Source organism: Conger conger, unplaced genomic scaffold (genome assembly GCF_963514075.1).
Source record: "Conger conger unplaced genomic scaffold, fConCon1.1 SCAFFOLD_66, whole genome shotgun sequence".
Classification (NCBI taxonomy): Eukaryota; Metazoa; Chordata; class Actinopteri; order Anguilliformes; family Congridae; genus Conger; species Conger conger.
This window is the reverse complement of record NW_026890284.1, coordinates 181,864-202,258: the sequence shown is the minus strand read 5'-3', so window position 1 is coordinate 202,258 and position 20,395 is coordinate 181,864. Positions and strand designations below refer to the sequence as shown.

Below are 20,395 nucleotides of genomic sequence, written 5' to 3'. Positions count from 1 at the left end.
TCATGTGGCAGCAACTGAATGCATAAAAGCATGAATTGAATGGTGGATCCAGTGAGCAGTAGTTCTGCGGGCTGAAACTTTGTTAATGAGAGAGGTCAGTGGAGAAAGGCCAGAAACCACACTTTACAACAGTGGTATGCAGAAGAGCATCTCTGAACACACAACGCATCATAACTCCAAGTGGACAGGCTACAACAGCAGAAGACTTATGTCTAAAATGCCGAATAAAGTGCCAGCTGTGTGTAGATTCAATGACAGTGTTCATTCCAGGGTTCATTGAAATGTAATTTCAATTGTAATAGGGTTGTAATAGGGTTGTCCTGACCCTAGTTTTGTCTTTTAGAATTTGGAAAGTGGAACCTGCAGTCCTCTCCCGGTAAACCTAACTCATGACATCCTGCATGATCATTTATAGTGAATAGGATCAAAACTGTTATCAACATTACTGCAATGTACCCTTATTCAGAACTGCATGAAAATTCACCCCTGGGCAACTGCAGCAGGATGTGAAATTAAACACCCTGCAAAACCTCACTTCCTGTTTCAGCAAAGTAGGTCTACTAGGGCCAATATGCTCTGCAAGGCTTATTTTGTCCTCGGCCATCAACCGTGAGACAGAATATTTCATATCAAACTTTATTTAAATGAGTAGGTTTTTCAAAGGCATCTGATTAAGGAGGTGCCAACAACACATATGGCTTCCTCCTCTTCCTTTCCACAGCAGGGACATTCAGAACCACGGATAGTGCCTGCAGGACCAGGAGAAACTTCAGCACCCTGCTCCTCAAGACGGGACAGCCCACTTTCAGACACAAAAGCCAGGGATCACATGAGGTACCGAAACATGCCTTTGGCCCATTTAAAGTCTTGTGTTCTTGGGGAAGAATGGGGTCCTTACCATTCACTCAAGACCCAGGAGCCCAAAGTGAACTTTCATACATGTCCAGTGGTGGTGATATATGTGCAGCGCCACCAGGGCCACTGGTTTGGGAGGGGCCATAAGCACTGGGGCCCCTGGTTTGGGAGGGCCTATGGGCACCGGGGCCCCTGGTTTGGGAGGGCCCATTGGCACTGGGGCCCCCGGTTTGGGAGGGCCCATGGGCATCGGGGCCCCTGGTTTTGGAGCGCCCATTGGCACTGGGGCCCCTGGTTTGGGAGGGCCCATGGGCATCGGGGCCCCTGGTTTGGGAGGGCCCATGGGCACTAGGGCCCCTGGTTTGGGAGGGCCCATGGGCACTGGGACTCATCATCATTTCTGCCAAAGTTAAACACAAGAAGATTGAGGATCGGTTCAACTAACTAACTTTACCGAGTATAGTAGCCGAACCCATGTCCCCCCTTTCATGTCAAAGCCCAGTCATGTGCCTTATGCACCCACATAAATCTCAGGTCATGACTGGGGTTGTGCTTCCAGGTCAAATGACACAGGATTCCTCATTCACAGCAATGGCAAACACAGGTTCCTCATTCATTGCTTTAGTGTGAAAGAGGTATTAGATAATACCAGTTTGCCTCCCAGAGAGGCAGTTCTTGAACTCAGTTTCAGAACTTGCCTCCCCCTCACAGACAGAGAAGACTAACAGACTCATGGGCAAGACAGTACGCTGGCTCTGCTTCCACCATGCAGCACACCTCTCTGTATACCTTTCTACCACAACTGTTTTTACCTTTGTTGTAAAATTAAACGTTTTTTTTCCACTACAACCGCACTACCTCTTCCCTCATCTGTGCCACGTGCCCATAGTGCATGACATACAAACACACACGTTCACAAACGTGCACACACACACACAAACACACACATGCAGTTGAAATTGTACTTACCTCTAGGGTCTTTCAGCGAACTTATCCCTGGTTATGGGTATGCACTTTGTTGTACGTCGCTCTGGATAAGAGCGTCTGCCAAATGCCAATAATGTAATGTAACATATAAACGTGCACACGCACACACATATACACACATACATGCACAAACGTGCAAACACACGCATATACACACACACATGCACAAACGTGCACACACACACACACACAAACACATGCACAACTGTGCACGCACACACATATACACACACACAGGCACAAATGTGCACACACACACGTATACACACATGCACAAACATGCACACACACATAGACACACCCACAAACACGCACAAATGTGCACCCACATACACATACATTCACGAACCTCTACACAGACACACACACACACATAAACACATATACGCACACACACACACACACACACACACACAAACTTCCACACACATATATTTACACACACACATACACACCTAAACTTTGTCACCCAATGCATGTTTTAACAGCCAATAATATCTGCCCCTGACTTGTGACCTCCTACTGGAAAATGATCAGCTCAAGTCCTCCTACTCTGTACACTTTGAGTTTTACAGTGCAGGGTACAACAGGGTCTCAACCAGAGGAGAGACTCAAGGACAGAAGAGCTCAGATACAGCGATGGCAGCCCTCTGTGTTATTCTGATGTTTTTCAGCAAACTGCGTAAGTGTATACTTGTTTCTGACTTATTGACAAAAATAATTTTACAATCATTTTAAGCAGTGTACAGAGAGTACACAGAGAATGGTGGGTGTTTCTGCTTTGTTTTTCCCCCCATTGTCAGTGAAGTTGAAATATTGCTTTCTGTTGGATTCCAGGTGGTCTGCTTGGGCAGAGTGTAGTTCAGCCCAACGCTGTGGTGACAGCTCAGCTTGGAGACACCGTGACTCTCCCGTGTTTCTGTTCTGATAGAAGAGGAGCAGCCGTGATCAGCTGGATAAAGCACCCACTTGGACAGAAGCCTCAGCATGTCACAAAGATGGTGAACTATGATAGAGATGCTGTGTTTTTCAATGAGTTTAAAAACAGTCCACGTCTCAGTGCTAAGACAGCAGAGGGAAGCTTTAACCTGACTGTCTCAAATGTAGAGCCATCAGATTCAGCAACATACTACTGCACTTTTATTCACTTCTTCGGTGAAATCAGCTTTGGAAATGGAAGTACATTAATAGTGACGGGTAAGTATCAATTATATTTTTCCTTAGCTTAACTTGTCGAAATTGTAATTTGTCATTCTACGTTATAAATTGAAGTTATGCTTCTTTTTTCCAATACTTAAGTATCGGTTCAATTTATCTGACAAAAACACTCTGAAGTAAAAGACAAATAATAAAAAGATAAAAAATATAATAAAATTGATATTTAGCGTATGAACTGTTTATGGTGATGCTTTCGCCAAAAGCAGAGCTGCCATTTGCTGTACATCTTAAAGGCTACGTTTATATACTCAGTGAGCACTTGACTAGACCTTTTTTAGACTTAATGCGTCTTCTGCTGGTGTAGCCTGTCCATTTAGAGTCTTCATATGTTGTGTTCAGAGATGCTCTTCTGCATACCACTGTTGTAATGTGTGGTTATTAATTTGAGACCAAGGGGGTAACATCTTGCAGTTCTCAGTTTTAGAGAATACTTAAAAACCCTGTGTTTGATTCGATTTTGGTCAAAAATGAGATTAGCGCAGATTTGGAAAATTGAAATACTCATCTATCGTTCAGCTATGAATCCATGACACGTCACAATGAGAAAATATGAAAAATAAAAATAAAAAAGTTAAAATATAAAATCTACCCGGGTCCGGTTGGGTCCTCTTGGTTCTCCACATTGTTCTTTGCTGGTGCATCAGCTGTAGTCCATTGTTTCTTTGAACATGAAATCAATCACTCAAAATGCATTCACTGAAATTGCCCTCGTGACGAAGATGTTGAAGATTTGTGGGATTAATTATTGTGACTAATTTAGAATCGGATGACTGATTACTCTTATTTTGTGATGTACATTGTATGATGATGTATGATGGTTTGCATGCTGTATATAACAAAGAAGCTTTACATTTTTTGAATAAAAAAGAAAGCATTCAAAACTGATTGAAGAAATTGCTTTTCTTTCTGGTTTATCTTATCAAGTTTCAGTGTGTGCAGTGTGTCCCTGTTATCTTTTGTAGAGTTATTAACCATTTCTACTGAAGTGGAAAACATTGAAGCATTAAAAATGAATTGCTTCATTTGAATATAATTTTTAAAATGTATTTAATGCAATGGTTTAATTTATAGTATACTAAAATGCATGTAGTTAATCAATAGTCTTTTTAACATATCATTGCTTCTCGACATGATCATTTCTAGTGCACAAACTGCATCTGAATCATACATATGTGCAAAAACATGCTGCACTTTATATTATAATCGGTGGAGTCATCTTCAGCTCTCTGTATAACGTACAATAATACAAAGCCAGACTGCATTTATTTGTAAACCTTACACAGTGGAATCCAAAGGACAATTCTGTATTGAGTGTAATGAGTGCTAACTTTTGACAGGGCCAGAGTCCCAGAGCAGGACAGTAGTGCTGCAGCAGCCCGAGTCTGAGTCAGTGCAGCCAGGAGACTCTGTGACTCTGCAGTGTACAGTACACTCTGAGACCTGTGCAGGAGAACACAGTGTGCACTGGTTCAGACCGGGCTCAGGAGAGTCCCCTCCAGGAATCATTCACACCCATGGACACAGGAGCGATGAGTGCCAGAGGAGCTCTGGGACTGTGTCTCCCACACAGAGCTGTGTCTACAACTTCCCCAAGAGGAACCTCAGCCTCTCTGATGCTGGGACTTACTACTGTGCTGTGGCCACCTGTGGGGAGATCCTGTTTGGGAATGGGACCAAGCTGGATGTTGAGGGTAAGCTTTAAATATTCATTAATTAATTCATTCATTCATCATCCGAACCCGCTTATCCTGAACAGGGTTGCAGGGGGGCTGGAGCCTATCCCAGCATACATTGGGTGAAAGGCAGGAATACACCCTGGACAGGTCGCCAGTCCATCGCAGGGCACACACACCATTCACTCACACACTCATACCTAAGGGCAATTTAGACTCTCCCATCAGCTAGAGCTGCATGTCTTTTGACTGTGGGAGGAAACTGGAGTACCCGGAGGAAACCCATGCAAACACGGGGAGGACATGTAAACTCCACACAGAGAGGCCCCGGCCGACCGGGATTCAAACCCAGGAACTCCTTGCTGTGAGGCGGCAGTGCTACGCACAGCACCATCCATGCCGCCCAGCTTTAAATATACAGTATTTAAATACAGTATACATTATTTACAGTAATGCGACTTCAAAAAGTGCATATGCATGGACTAATGCTATTTCACCCAGGAGTTGTGACCATCCTTTCCTGGCTGTCCATCCTGAGGACGGGGGTACTTTTTGGCGCTGTGATGATATGTGTCATCATCTCCCGTTTCAGAAGGCCAAGCTAAGATCAGAACGTAAGCTGCATACATACTTAAACACTGTACAACTGCATGCCCATGAACTATTTTTAGTGCATACTGCATTGTATTACAAGGGGCTAACACAGTAGGGTCAGGCTGTATGATATTCCTGTGTCCAACATTTGCCTTGGGGACCTCTGCACAGTAATATGGACTGTTTTTTTTTTACTTGATTAGAGTAACATTGAGTAATATTGACCCCATTTGCACATATTATTACAAAAGAATAATAATATAATAATAATAATAATAATAATAATAATAATAATAATAATAATAACAATAATAATAATAATAATAATAATACTCATCATCATTTCTCATTTGAAAAATCATTGCATTAATTATTTTGTTATGAATTTCCTTTTTATTTTACTCAAACGGGGGCTGCGTCAAAACGTAAAATGGACCATTTCTCCGGAAAATATACTGTAATCATATGTGCGTTTCCTTTTAGCATCAAGATGCAGCGATGAATTACACTGCTTTGACTTTCACCACCAAGAAACCCAAAGTGAGGAGGAAGAAGAGGGAGGAAGAGAGAGAAATGGTTTATTCAGGTGTGACATTTAAAGACCACGAGTGAAGCTTTCCATAAAAATTAATCTTTGTCACAAGAATGATCACAATTTATCAAACATGTCCTCCTTCACATCGGTGCACATTACAGTATATGAGCCGTAAACTGTAAATTTGCCTTTAAAAACAAAAAGAGTCTCTTGGAGCTGTGCTTATTCTTAAATGTTTTTTCAAATAAATGAAATAAAACTTCAACCCGAGTGTAGTCTTACGATTCTGCATACTCCCCTTGTCCTTAGGGTCAAAAATGGCCCACTTTCATTCAACCCCTCAACCCCAAATGTATTTTGCATGAAGAAACAATCTGTCACTCATCAACTTTGTCATCAAATTTAAAGTTGAAAAAAGAACAGTCAGGGAGTTTTATTTGCTATTAAATACAGTGGTGGGTCATTTTTCACCCTTAAGCCAACACAAGGTTTAAATTTCGTTCAATGTTGCTAAATCTGACACAGTTTAGGGCGGCAGTGTATTGCAGTGGTTAGGGAAGAGGAGGTGACTTTCATTCAGGTCATGTTCTGCAAGAAGTCTGTTAACTTGAATGACTTCAGTGTATATTTAATATAAATTGTAGAATTGTGTAAGTCACTCTGTGTAAAAGAGCCTACTAAATGCCAGTAATGTGATAATAAACAGAGATGGAAAAGTGAAACATTAGGATGTCAGGGTTGGGAGGTAGTACCGGGCTTTATTATTTTCACCTGGCCCTCATTAGTGCCAAGGGTACCTTACCTGCTGAAGCTGTATATAAAGCACTCGCGGACAATCGGTCGACGCTTTGGTGTCACTGTTCGCTCTGTCACCAAGCTGGTAAAGCACACGGTAGACTCAGTAATTATATGAGTCAGGTATTGTGCTGGTTTTGGGTTTTGGTATTCATTTAAAAGGAAATAAGGTAAGGAAGGTGTTCTGCTCGCTAGTCTGTGTACACTGCGAACGCCTTCCTATAGGTTCTTTTGTTTTTCTCTTTTGTTTTCAAGCTCGGGTGAGCCTGTGGGTTTGTGCGTTTTCCTGAGCTGCGACTCACGGCTCTTTATTTTACTTACCTAGTCTTTTATACTGGGTTGTACTTTTATTTTGGGATCCCCGGTCCGGGGTTGCAGTGCTCGCCTTTTAGCACTCATTTTGGTTGGGTTATTTGCCCTGGTTTTTAAGGGTTGCTTTATTTTCCTTAGCCGTTTTTTGGGGCTATTTCCTTTTCGGAGCTGCACTAGTTACGGGGGGTGTCCTTTTCTGGCTCCACTGCAAAGTTTTTTATGAAAATCTTTATGAAAATGCCTCTTTAAAATGCTCTAAACAAATAAAATCCGATATATTTTTATGAAGTTTAATGCAGAATTATTTCTTATGGTAAATATTTGTCATGCTTTTTTGTTTGATGTTTCCATAGATCAGACAGTCAGGGTACATACGTAATTGCTATCACAATCCACCTTACTGTATAAATACTGTCATTTTAAGTTTTACAGGGATATTTACTCCACATACAGCAGAGAGGCATGTGGAGATAATGTATCTTTGCACATCCACACCAGCGGTGCGTCTGGCATACAGTACAAAATCTGTCACTTCTAAGCCAGGGTCACTGTGAATCTGTGTACTCTTCTGCATGTTTTACTGAACATGCTTTCTGAAGACAAGGCCTCCTGCAGCCAGAGCCCTCTCTGTACCTTCAATAGCCAAAGCACTTCCTGTATGCACAGCGACAGCTTTATTGCGTTGTCAGTTATTGATGATGCACAGTGTGTTTGAGGAGAACTGGACGCATTTTCTGACTGAATGACTCAGTGGCAGATACCTTCCTGTGTTCACAGGGTCTTATAATCAAGAGAACAAAGAGAGAGTAACACCCTTACCCAGAATGGACTTTAGTAAAGTATTTACCTTAGAGAGCTGAGCATGATTATAACGTCTTTTGACTCTTATTCTACATGTGCAAAATTACTGGTATAAGACTGGTATAATGGCCATCACACATAAATAAGATGGTAAACATTTAAATTGCATGTTAATTAAATGTTATTACATTTCTACATGTTTTTGAACATACTCTTGATTGCATTTTATACATTGAACTATAACACATAAAGAAATGTCACAGAGTCAAACTCATTAGACTGAATAAACAAGCACATACTGTTCTCAGCTGAGCCAACTGGTCTTTCACTCCAGATTAAAATTTAATTAACATTTAAAAAACTCTGACCTAAACCCCCATAAGAGGAAGCCTAGGGCACCAGTGGCAAGAAAAAAACTCCCTGGTGACAGAAGTTCATCCCAAGGAACTTGATGCTTGGATGGATCCAGACTGAAGGGGGAGCCCATCCTCCTCAGTCCTTCTGCTGACTGTCTTCTCATGACCTAAATTCATATAATTTTCAGAAAATCTCCCAAAAATACACAGTACATTTTTGTGGTTTTAAGGATGATCTGGAGAGAAAATCTGACTATTTGATTAATACCACCCTAGAAAAATGGTGACAGTAAAAAAGGCAGGCAGTAAATGTCACATGGAGATACATCTTGCTGATACACTGCCTGTGTTGAGATCAAGTGTACTCTTGATTAAATTTGATACATTGAAGCATAAAAATGCTTCAAAAAAGTACCAGCACAAGCAGTTATAAGAGACTATGCTATCAAGAAAGAGCATGGGGGTCAAGCAGACATTGGGGTTAGGTTGTAGGCAAAAATTTACTTGTTTCTAAAAAGCTCATAGAAACTGACAGAAATCTTTTACACACAGCTCTCTTTTTCATCAGTAGCACAATGTGTTTGTCTGTTTCAGACTGTTCTGTTGTGGTGACAGGGGAGATTCAGTTATTTTCCACCCACAGCCTTATATATTCAGCTTTACTCAGACCAGAGCTACACAGGAAGACTGACCTGCATTACAGAGCTGTGTTCACACCTCCCTCTCTCAGCACTGGAACCACACTGGCACCACACCTTTCCATTTTTCAACTGTCCAGAAAAGAGTGGCTTTAAAACATTGCACAAACAACATTTCAAAATACAAATAATGAAAAATCTGTTCCTGCATAAACCGTGCTTAAATTCTAGTGACAATAGATTGGTATTGCCCTCTATAATTAAAGAGGGCTTTTAACTTTGATATTCTGTATTCATCATCATTCATATGTTTTCTTCTAAAATGTGTGCAATGTAAAACTTTTCAGAATGACACTATTTTTGTCTGATTATGCTGTTTTAGAGAAATGTTTTAAGCTTGTGTGCATCCTTCAGATATACTGCTTGCAATGATGAATATCACTCATCATATCAATACCTCTCTCTCTCTCTATCTCTCTCTCTCTCTCTCTCTCTGAATCCCTCCCCCTATTTCGACGCAGACTAAAAATACACCTAAACCTAACTCATGACATCCTGCATGATCCTTTACAGTGAGTAGGATCAAAACTGTGATGAACATTACTCTGATCTACTCTTATTCAGAAATGCTAGAAAATTCACCCCTGGGCAACTGCAGCAGGATGTGAAATTAAATACCCTCGAAAACCTCACTTCCTGTTCCAGCAAAGTAGGTCTACTAGGGCCAACATGCTCTGCAAGGCCTTTTTTGTCCTCAGCCATCAACCGTGAGACAGGATCAATATTTCCTATGAAACTCTTCTTTTAAATCAGTAGGTTTTTCAAAGGCATCTGATTAAAGAGGTGCCAACAACACATATGGCTTCCTCCTCTTCCTTTCCACAGCAGGGACATTCAGAACCACGGATAGTGCCTGCAGGACCAGGAGAAACTTCAGCACCCTGCTCCTCAAGCCGGGACAGCCCACTTTCAGACACAAAAGCCAGGGATCACATGAGGTACCGAAACATGCGTTTGGCCCATTTAAACTCTTGTGTTCTTGGGAAAGAATGGGGTCCTTACCATTCAGTCAAGACCCAGGTGCCCAAAGTGTACTTTCATACATGTCCAGTGGTGGTGATAAAGGTGCAGCGCCACAAGGGCCCCTGGTTTGGGAGGGGCCATGGGCACCGGGGCCCCCGGTTTGGGAGGGGCCATGGGCACTGGGGCCCCTGGTTTGGGAGGGGCCATGGGCACTGGGGGCCCTGGTTTGGGAGGGGCCATAAGCACTGGGGCCCCTGGTTTGGGAGGGCCCATGGGCACCAGGGCCCCTGGTTTGGGAGGGGCCATGGGCACTGGGGCCCCTGGTTTGGGAGGGCCAATGGGCACTGGGGCCCCTGGTTTGGGAGGGGCCATAAGCACTGGCGCCCCTGGTTTGGGAGGGCCCGTGGGCACTGGGGACCGTGGTTTGGGAGCGCCCATTGGCACTGGGGCCCCTTGTTTGGGAGGGTCCATGGGCACTGGGGCCCCTGGTTTGGGAGGGTCCATGGGCACTGGGGCTCATCTTAACTAGCTGCCGCCACTGAACATGTCACTGCTGAAGAAATTATGTTTAGGCTTCAGAACATCATTTCTGCCCAAGTTAAACACGAGAAGATTGAGGATCAGTTCAACTAACTGACTTTACCTAGTATAGTAGCCCAACCCATGTCCCCCCTTTCATGCCAAAGCCCAGTCATGTGCCTTATGCACCCACATAAATCTCAGGTCATGACTAGGGTTAGGCTCCCAGGTCAAATGACACAGGTTTTTCTCATTCACAGCAATAGCAAACACAGGTTCCTCATTCATTGCTTTAGTGTGAAAGAGGTATGAGATAATACCAGTTTGCCTCCCAGAGAGGCAGTTCTTGAACTCAGTTTCAGAACTTGCCTCCCCCTCACAGACAGAGAGGACTAACAGACTCATGGGCATGACAGCACGCTGGCTCTGCTTCCACCATGCAGCACACCTCTCTGTATACCTTTCTACCACAACTGTTTCCACTTTTTACCTTTGTTGTAAAATTAAACGTTTTTTCCCACTACAACCGCACGACCTCTTCCCTCATCTGTGCCACGTGCCCATAGTGCTGCATGACATAAACACACACACACACACACACACACACACACACACACACACACACACACACCCACACAAACACATGCACAAACTTGCACACACACACATATACACACACACACATGCACAAACGTGCACACACACACACACATGCACAACTGTGCACACACACACATATGCACACACACAAGCACAAATGTGCACACACACACACACACACACACACACACCTGCACAAATGTGCACAAACACACGCACAAATGTGCACACACACACATACACACACACATGCACAAACATGCACACACATAGACACACCTATAAACACGCACTAACGCACAAATGTGCACACACATACACATACATTCTTGAACCTCTACACAGGCACACACACACACACACACACACACATAAACACATATACGCACACACACACACACAAACACACACACAAACTTTCACACACATATATTTACACACACACATACACACATAAACTTTGTCACCCAAAACATGTTTTAACAGCCAATTATATCTGCCCCTGACTTGTGACCTCCTACTGGAAAATGATCAGCTCAAGTCCTCCTACTCTGTACACTTTGAGTTTTACAGTGCAGGGTACAACAGGGTCTCAACCAGAGGAGAGACTCAAGGACAGAAGAGCTCAGATACAGCGATGGCAGCCCTCTGTGTTATTCTGATGTTTTTCAGCAAACTGCGTAAGTGTATACTTGTTTCTGACTTATTGACAAAAATAATTTTACAATCATTTTAAGCAGTGTACAGAGAGTACACAGAGAATGGTGGGTGTTTCTGCTTTGTCTTTTCCCCCCATTGTCAGTGAAGTTGAAATATTGCTTTCTGTTGGATTCCAGGTGGTCTGCTTGGGCAGAGTGTAGTTCAGCCCAACGCTGTGGTGACAGCTCAGCTTGGAGACACCGTGACTCTCCCGTGTTTCTGTTCTGATAGAAGAGGAGCAGCCGTGATCAGCTGGATAAAGCACCCACTTGGACAGAAGCCTCAGCATGTCACAAAGATGGTGAACTATGATAGAGATGCTGTGTTTTTCAATGAGTTTAAAAACAGTCCACGTCTCAGTGCTAAGACAGCAGAGGGAAGCTTTAACCTGACTGTCTCAAATGTAGAGCCATCAGATTCAGCAACATACTACTGCACTTTTATTCACTTCTTCGGTGAAATCAGCTTTGGAAATGGAAGTACATTAATAGTGACGGGTAAGTATCAATTATATTTTTCCTTAGCTTAACTTGTCGAAATTGTAATTTGTCATTCTACGTTATAAATTGAAGTTATGCTTCTTTTTTCCAATACTTCAGTATCGGTTCAATTTATCTGACAAAAAACCTGTGTTTGATTCGATTTTGGTCAAAAATGAGATAAGCGCAGATTTGGAAAATTGAAATACTCATCTATCGTTCAGCTATGAATCCATGACACGTCACAATGAGAAAATATGAAAAATAAGAATAAAAAAGTAAAAATATAAAATCTACCCGGGTCCGGTCGGGTCCTGTTGGTTCTCCTCATTGTTCTTTGCTGGCGCATCAGCTGTAGCCCATTGTTTCTTTGAACATGAAATCAATCACTCAAAACGCATTCACTGAAATTGCCCTAGTGATGAAGATGTTGAAGATTTTTGGGATTAATTATTGTGACTAATATAGAATCGGATGACTGATTACTCTTATTTTGTGATGTACATTGTTTGATGATGTATGATGGTTTGCATGCTGTATATTACAAAGAAGTTTTAGAAAATTTAATAGCTTTTACATTTTTTGAATAAAAAAGAAAGCATTCAAAACTGATTGAAGAAATTGCATTTCTTTCTTGTTTATCTTATTAAGTTTCAGTGTGTGCAGTGTATCCCTGTAATCTTTTGTAGAGATATTAGTGGAAAACATTGAAGCATTAAAAATGAATTGCTTCATTTGAATATAATTTTAAAAATGTATTTAATGCAATGGTTTTAGTTTCTAGTATACTAAAATGCATGTAGTTAATCAATAGCCTTTTTCACATAACATTGCTTATAGACGTGATCATTTCTAGTGCACAAACTGCATCTGAATCACACATATGTGCAAAAACATGCTGCACTTTATATTATAATTGGTGGAGTCATCTTCAGCTCTCTGTATAACCTACAATAATACACAGCCAGACTGCATTTAAATGTAAACCTTACACAGTGGAATCCAAAGGACAATTCTGTATTGAGTGTAATGAGTGCTAACTTTTGACAGGGCCAGAGTCCCAGAGCAGGACAGTAGTGCTGCAGCAGCCCGAGTCTGAGTCAGTGCAGCCAGGAGACTCTGTGACTCTGCAGTGTACAGTACACTCTGAGACCTGTGCAGGAGAACACAGTGTGCACTGGTTCAGACCGGGCTCAGGAGAGTCCCCTCCAGGAATCATTCACACCCATGGACACAGGAGTGATGAGTGCCAGAGGAGCTCTGGGACTGTGTCTCCCACACAGAGCTGTGTCTACAACTTCCCCAAGAGGAACCTCAGCCCCTCTGATGCTGGGACTTACTACTGTGCTGTGGCCACTTGTGGGGAGATCCTGTTTGGGAACGGGACCAAGCTGGACTTCAAGGGTAGGAACAAAACAGGCACATTGTGAAATTTTGTTTTTAAAAGACATTGAAGACAAAGGAGTTATTGTGCATCTACTGTACATTACAATGTTCACTTAAGGACATTCTAATCACGTATTTGTGATCTCCGATCTTGAAAGGTTAATGCAACTTGTGAAGAATTCTAAAATTGAATTTTGCCTCTAAATCGTCAGGAAATGAAGCGTTCCTTTATTGCTTGGCGGGAGCTTTGGCGTTGAGTGTGATCCTACATATTTTCCTCGCTCTGAGCAGGAGAAAAAACTGTGAGAACTGCAAAGGTAAGAGACCAAGGTATCAATGTGTGGTACATGTAATATGTATTATTTCACAGCTTATACACAATGAAATTTGTGTTGCATCAAAAAGTATGATGCATAGACAATATTACAAATACTCAATAAGAGAGAATTTAGAAAATACAGTATGTTAAGTGATTGTGTAAAATAGTTTAAGAAAATTGAGTACAATATTGTCAGGCCATTTTGTGAATAGCATGCAGTAATATTTATCTGCAGTTCCTGTACAGTTCTGCAAAACAACAGGTAAAGCTACTCCATCGGTACAGATTACTGTCTCACACTACTTGTGCTGTAGGTATGTGCACATCTAGTCATACAGTGTCACATGTAATGTAAAAGCCAAATCTCACTTGAATTCATGAAACTTCAGCTTCTGATATGTGCCCCAATATATACCAGCTGGCATGAACTAAAGTATAGCCACTTGATATGTGAGGCAGCTGTGATGTGACAGTCCCTCATTGTGAAAATAAAATGGCTCTTGAGCGAAAGGTATGAAGACAGTGCAGATTATTCTGACCACCAAAAGTTTTAATCCCTACTGTGGTGAATATGATGCTCTATATGAAAACAAACAGCTCTTATTGTCATGAATAAAATAACATATTGTCAGTTAAAATAATCATTGCATTACATTAATTGCATTTGGCTGACGCTCTTATCCAGAGCGATGTACCATTGATTAGACTAAGCAGGAGACAATCCTCCCCTGGAGCAATGCAGGGTTAAGGACCTTGCTCAAGGGCCCAACGGCTGTGAGGATCTTATTGTGGCTACACCGGGGATCGAACCACCGACCTTGCGTGTCCTAGTCATGTATCTTAACGACTACGCTACAGGCCACCCCTACAATAATAACAATAATAATAATAATCATAATAATAATAATAATAATAATAATAAAAATAAGAGGAAATATTGCTTACATAGTTGATTACACATAATTAAAGTAGTTGCATTAGTTGAACAATTATTTTCAGACTCTAGTGGTTTATACTTATTTTTAATTTGTTGTCATGTATTGTAATTTGTTTTAGCATTTGTTTCAGTAACTTTTGACTTGCTGCTGCCTATTTTGGTCAGGTTGCTCTTGAAAATAGTGATTCTTAATCTCAATGAGCCTATCCTGGTTAAATATAGATTAAATAAAATAAATGAATAATAAATAAATGAATTAATAATTTTACTCAAACAGGGGCTGCATCAAACAACCAAGTGTCCTTGTCGGGCGAACAGGTACAAATATTATATTTCATATTTTTAATGAACTAAAGCAATTTCTGTGTTGAATATCCTGGTAAAATGATCATCGGAATGAGGAGTAACTGTATGTGTCTCATGTTTCCTTTTAGCATCAAGATGAAGCGATGAATTACGCTGCTTTGACTTTCACCACCAAGAAACCCAAAGTGAGGAGGAAGAAGAGGGAGGAAGAGAAAGAAATGGTTTATTCAGGTGTGACATTTAAAGACCATGAGTGAAGCTTTCCATCAGAATTAATCTTCGTCACAAGAATGATCACAATTTATGTCCTCCTTCGCAGTATCTGTAAACTGTAAATTTGCCATAAGAAACTAAAAGAGTCTCTTGGAGCGGTGCTTATTCTTAAATGTTTTTTCAAATAAACAAATGAAAACTTCAAAAATTGTACACTGATGTGCTTGCATTTTAACCCTAGTGCAGTCTTTAGATTCTGCATACTCCCCTTGTCCTAAGGCAAAAATGGCCCACTTTCACTCAACTCCTCAACCCCAAATGTATTTTGCATGAAGAAACAATCTGTCACTCATCACAAATTTTTTTCACCCTAAAGAAAACACAAGGTTTAAATGTCGTTCAATGTTACTAAATCTGACACAGTTAAGGGCGGCAGTGTATTGCAGTGATTAGGGAAGAGGAGCTGACTCTCATTCAGGTCATGTACTGCGTTTATACCTTTGAGAAGGCCTTTTCTGGCTCCACTGGAAAGCATCTTTATGAAAATGCCTCTGTAAAATACTCTCTAGAAATAAAATATGATATATTTCTATGAAGTTCAATGGATAATTATTTGTTATGCTCAATATTGTTCATGCTTTTTTGTTTGATATTTGTTTAATGCTTTCTGAAGTTAAAGCCTCCTGCAGCCAGAGCCCTCTCTGTACCTTCAATCGCCAAAGCACTTCCTGTATGCACAGCGACAGCTTTCTTGTGTTCTCAGTTATCGATGCTGCGCAGTGTGTTCTAGAAGAACTGGACGCATTTTCTGACTGAATGACTCAGTGGCAGATAACGTCCTGTGTTCACAGGGGCTTATAATCTAGAGAACAAGGAGAGAGTAACGCCCTTAGCCAGAATGGACTTTAGTAAAGTATTTACCTTATAGAGCTGAGCATGATTATAGCATCCTTTGACTCTTACTCTACATGTGCAAAATAACTGGTATAAGACTGGTATAATGGCCATCACACATAAATAAGATGGGAAACATTTCAATTGCATGTTATTTTAGTGTTAATACATTTCTCTATGTTTTTGAACATACTCTTGATTGCATTTCATAGATTGAACTATAACACATAAATAAATGTCACAGAGTCAAACTCATTAGACTGAATAAACAAGCACATACTGTACTCAGCTAAGCCAATTGGTCTTTCACTCCAGGTTAACTTCTACCAGTGCTTTGCGAGATTGTGAAAGAGTGTGTCTGCCATTGGGGTAACTTTGATTCCAGATGTGTGCGACACTTTAAAAATAAATCCTGCTTCTAGGTAGCTCATAGAAACTGCAACAAAGCATTTATATTCACACATTTAAAAAACTGACCTAAAGCCGCATGAGAGCAAACCTAGGGCACCAGTGGCAAGACAAAACTCCCTGCTGACAGAAATTCATTCCAAGGAACTTGATTCTGGTTGCTTGGATGGATCCAGACTGAAGGGGGAGCCCATCCTCCTCAGTCCTTCTGCTGACTGTCTTCTCATGACCTAAATTCATATTATTTTCAGAAAATCTGCCAAAAATACAAAGTACATTTTTGTGGTTTTTAGGATGATCTGGAGAGAAAATCTGACTTTTTGACTAAATGCCAGATGCCATGGACATACCTATTGCTGATACACTGACTGTGTTGAGATCAAGTGTACTCTTGATTGTGAGACGGGTGCGTGGGGGTTGGACCCAAAATGCACGACTCAGAAACAATAGTAAAATAAAGTCCCGTTAGGGCTTTATTCGGGACGAGTCCCAGGAGCGTAGTCAATACAAGCAAAGTCCATACACGAAGATCCAGCCAAACAAATACAAAACAAACAAAAAGCACGGTGCCGAGGGAAGAGGCAATCTCGTAGTCGGTAGGCGTGCAGGGAGGTCCGGTAGCAGGAGAGCTGTCAGCGGGGCAGATGAACAGGCGGACGGCAGGCAGAGGCGTAGTCGTGGGCGAAGCGGGAGTCGAAACCATGAAACAATCAGCGGGGCAAAAGTACAAAAACGGTAGGCGGGGACGTAGTCAATAAACAAACGAAGGTCACAAAACAGAAATCAATAATCGATGGTCAGTAAACAGGCGTGGATCGTAACGTGTAATCAAACAGTAACTAATGCTCAAGAGTTGCGTGGAAAACAGAGGCAGACAATTTCGCAGTGAACAGTTGCGCGACTGGGCTATGAATGCAGGTGTAGACAGGTGTAGACAATTAGTTAGAGCGTAGCAAGGAAATGGAAAACAGGTGCGATGGATGACAAGTTTAACAAGGAGATTAGTAATCGTTAGTAATAAACCTATCCTGCCCTAGCATTAGTAAATTAGTAAATGACATGCACGAGAAACGTAAGGTAACATGAACACATGATTAGTCTTGTTAGTTTCTCCCCCATCCTGATCTAGCGTTAGTAGTTTTAGTAAATAGACAAATATAAACATTAGGGGAGTGAAGGACAGAACGAGAGAGAGAGAGAGAGAGAGAGAGAGAGAGAGAGAGAGAGAGAGAGAGAGAGAGAGAGAGAGAGAGAGAGAGAAAAGGCGGAACGCAAGGTTTGCGGAAAAACATGTAAAAGTGTATGCATAACAACGACCAGTTAACGTAACAATAAACATGCATCGAAACATAACACAAAGCGAAACTAAGACGATAATCACTCAACATAACCAGGTAATATAATCGTAACGAAACATAACTAGACATGACGAGAAAATAAATCGTAACAAGAAATAAACTAAACAACATGGCGAACCTAGACTAACATAATACATGATAAGACACTACGTGACTAAGACAACATGAATAAACATAAAACATGGCGAGACAGACCTGAAACGTGACAGATTGAATTTGATATATTGAAGCATATCAGCTTCAAAGATGCTTCAAACAAGCACCAGCACAAGCAGTTATAAGAGACTATGCTATCCATTGGGGTAAGTTTGTAGGCAAAAATTAACTTGTTTCTAAAACGCTCATAGAAACTGACAGAAATCTTTTACAGGCAGCTCTCTTTTTCATCAGTAGCACAATGCGTTTTTCCGTTTCTGACTGTTCTGTTGTGGTGACAGGGGAGGTTCACTTATTTTCCACCCACAGCCTTATATATTCAGCTTTACTCAGACCACAGCTACACAGGAAGACTGACCTGCAGTAAATGTCACATGGACATACCTATTGCTGATACATTGCACTGCAGTACAGAGCTGTGTTCACACTTCCCTCTCTCAGCACTGAAACCCCACTGGCACTCCCCCCTCATGCCTCAGACCACCTTTACATTTTTCAACTGTCTAGAAAAGAGCGGCTTTAAAAAACTGCACAAACTTCATTTCAAAACACAAATAATGAGAAATCTGTTCCTGCATAAATTGTGCTTAAATTCTAGTGACAAAAGATTGGTATTGCCCTCTGTAATTAAAGAGGGCTTTTAACTTTAATATTCTGTATTCATCATCATTCACATGTTTTCTTCTAAAATGTGTGCAATGTAAAACTTTTCAGAATTACACTATTTTGGTCTGATTATGCTGTTTTAGACATATGTTTTAAGCTTGTGTGCATCCTTCAGATTTCGGATATACTGCTTGCAATGATGAATATCATTTTCAATATCACAATAAAACCATTTTCAGGGCATTTTCAGTGTTAATTATAGACTGTTTCTAACTTCATAACATCCTGAGACCTGCTTGCTGGAAGAATGCTTGGCTCTGTGGTTTTGTCTCTCTGGCCATTGACTCAAAACAAAACCCTTGTGCTCCACCTTTGTGGTTTCCATAGCATGCATCTCTCTCTCTCTCTCTCTCTCTCTCTCTCTCTCTCTCTCTCTCTCTCTCTCTCTCTCTCTCTCTCTCTCTCTCTCTCTCTCTCTCTCTCTCTCTCTCTCTCTCTCTCTCTCTCTCTCTCTCTCTCTCCCTCTCTCTCAGAATCCCTCCCTGTATTTCGACGCAGACTAAAAACACACTGTTTCAAGATTGAGGATCGGTTCAGCTAACTAACTTTACCGAGTATAGTAGCCCAACCCATGTCCCCCCTTTCATGCCAAAGCCCAGCAATGTGCCTTATGCACCCACATAAATCTCAGGTCATGACTAGGGTTATGCTCCCAGGTCAAATGAGAAAGGTTTCCTCATTCACAGCAATAGCAGGTTCCTCATTCATTGCTTTAGTGTGAAAGAGGTATTAGATAATACCAGTTTGCCTCCCAGAGAGGCAGTTCTTGAACTCAGTTTCAGAACTTGCCTCCCCCTCACAGACAGAGAAGCCTAACAGCTGGCTCTGCTTCCACCATGCAGCACACCTCTCTGTATACCTTTCTACCACAACTGTTTCCACTTTTTACCTTTGTTGTAAAATGAAATGGTTTTTTTTTCACTACAACCGCACTACATTTTACATTTTACATTTTTGTCATTTGGCAGACGCTTTTAATCCAAAGCGACTTACAAGTGCATAGGTTCTACCACAAGTCAAAGCATCACATCCATAACGAGGAAAATACACATGGAATGCTGTTCTAAACATATAGTCGTCATCATAAGTGCCACTACCTCTTGTCTCATCTGGGCCACGTGTCCATAGAGCTGCATGACACACACACACGCACAAACGTGCAGACACACACATACACACACACATGCAAAAACGTGCACACACACACACATACACACACACGCACAAATGTGCACACACACATACACACACACGCACAAATGTGCCCACACACACACACACACACACACACACATGCACAAACGTGTGCACACACACACACACACACACACATACACACAGGTTATGTCTGATCAGGGCTCATATGAGCTGCCTGAGGAAGCCCAGCTTTGGTGGATGTGGAGCTGTTGCTTCAGTGAAAGACACACTTCTCCCTCCTCTAATCCAACCACACTGGAGCTGATGATGCCCTTTTTACAGTTAAAAGGCTGAACCAACAGCCACTCTCATTACCATGTTAATTTTAATTCATAGTATTATCGTAAAGTATTAACTGTGTATTTTCACAAATAATCACAATAATCAAACTGGAAATAGCGTTTTCTCTTGTTGCACTGAGAATGTTTGTACGCAGAACTTTGTCACCCAATAAATTACCTGTTTGAACAG

The 20,395-nt window shown here is 41.4% G+C and overlaps 2 protein-coding genes across 2 annotated transcripts; both read left to right on the top strand.

Moving 5' to 3' along the window:
* Window positions 1–1,031: 1,031 nt before the first annotated feature.
* LOC133119556 (immunoglobulin lambda-1 light chain-like) lies at window positions 1,032–5,351 on the top strand. Its single transcript, XM_061230061.1, has 4 exons — window positions 1,032–1,149; window positions 2,680–3,039; window positions 4,398–4,751; window positions 5,326–5,351. Exons 1-4 carry the CDS (start codon window positions 1,032–1,034, stop codon window positions 5,349–5,351), a joined length of 858 nt encoding a protein of 285 aa, XP_061086045.1.
* A 4,575-nt stretch (window positions 5,352–9,926) lies between these two features.
* LOC133119555 (immunoglobulin lambda-1 light chain-like) lies at window positions 9,927–15,171 on the top strand. The gene is made up of 4 exons (XM_061230060.1): window positions 9,927–9,945; window positions 11,743–12,102; window positions 13,135–13,488; window positions 15,161–15,171. The coding sequence occupies exons 1-4, from the start codon at window positions 9,927–9,929 to the stop codon at window positions 15,169–15,171; spliced, it is 744 nt and encodes a 247-aa protein (XP_061086044.1).
* Window positions 15,172–20,395: the final 5,224 nt, after the last annotated feature.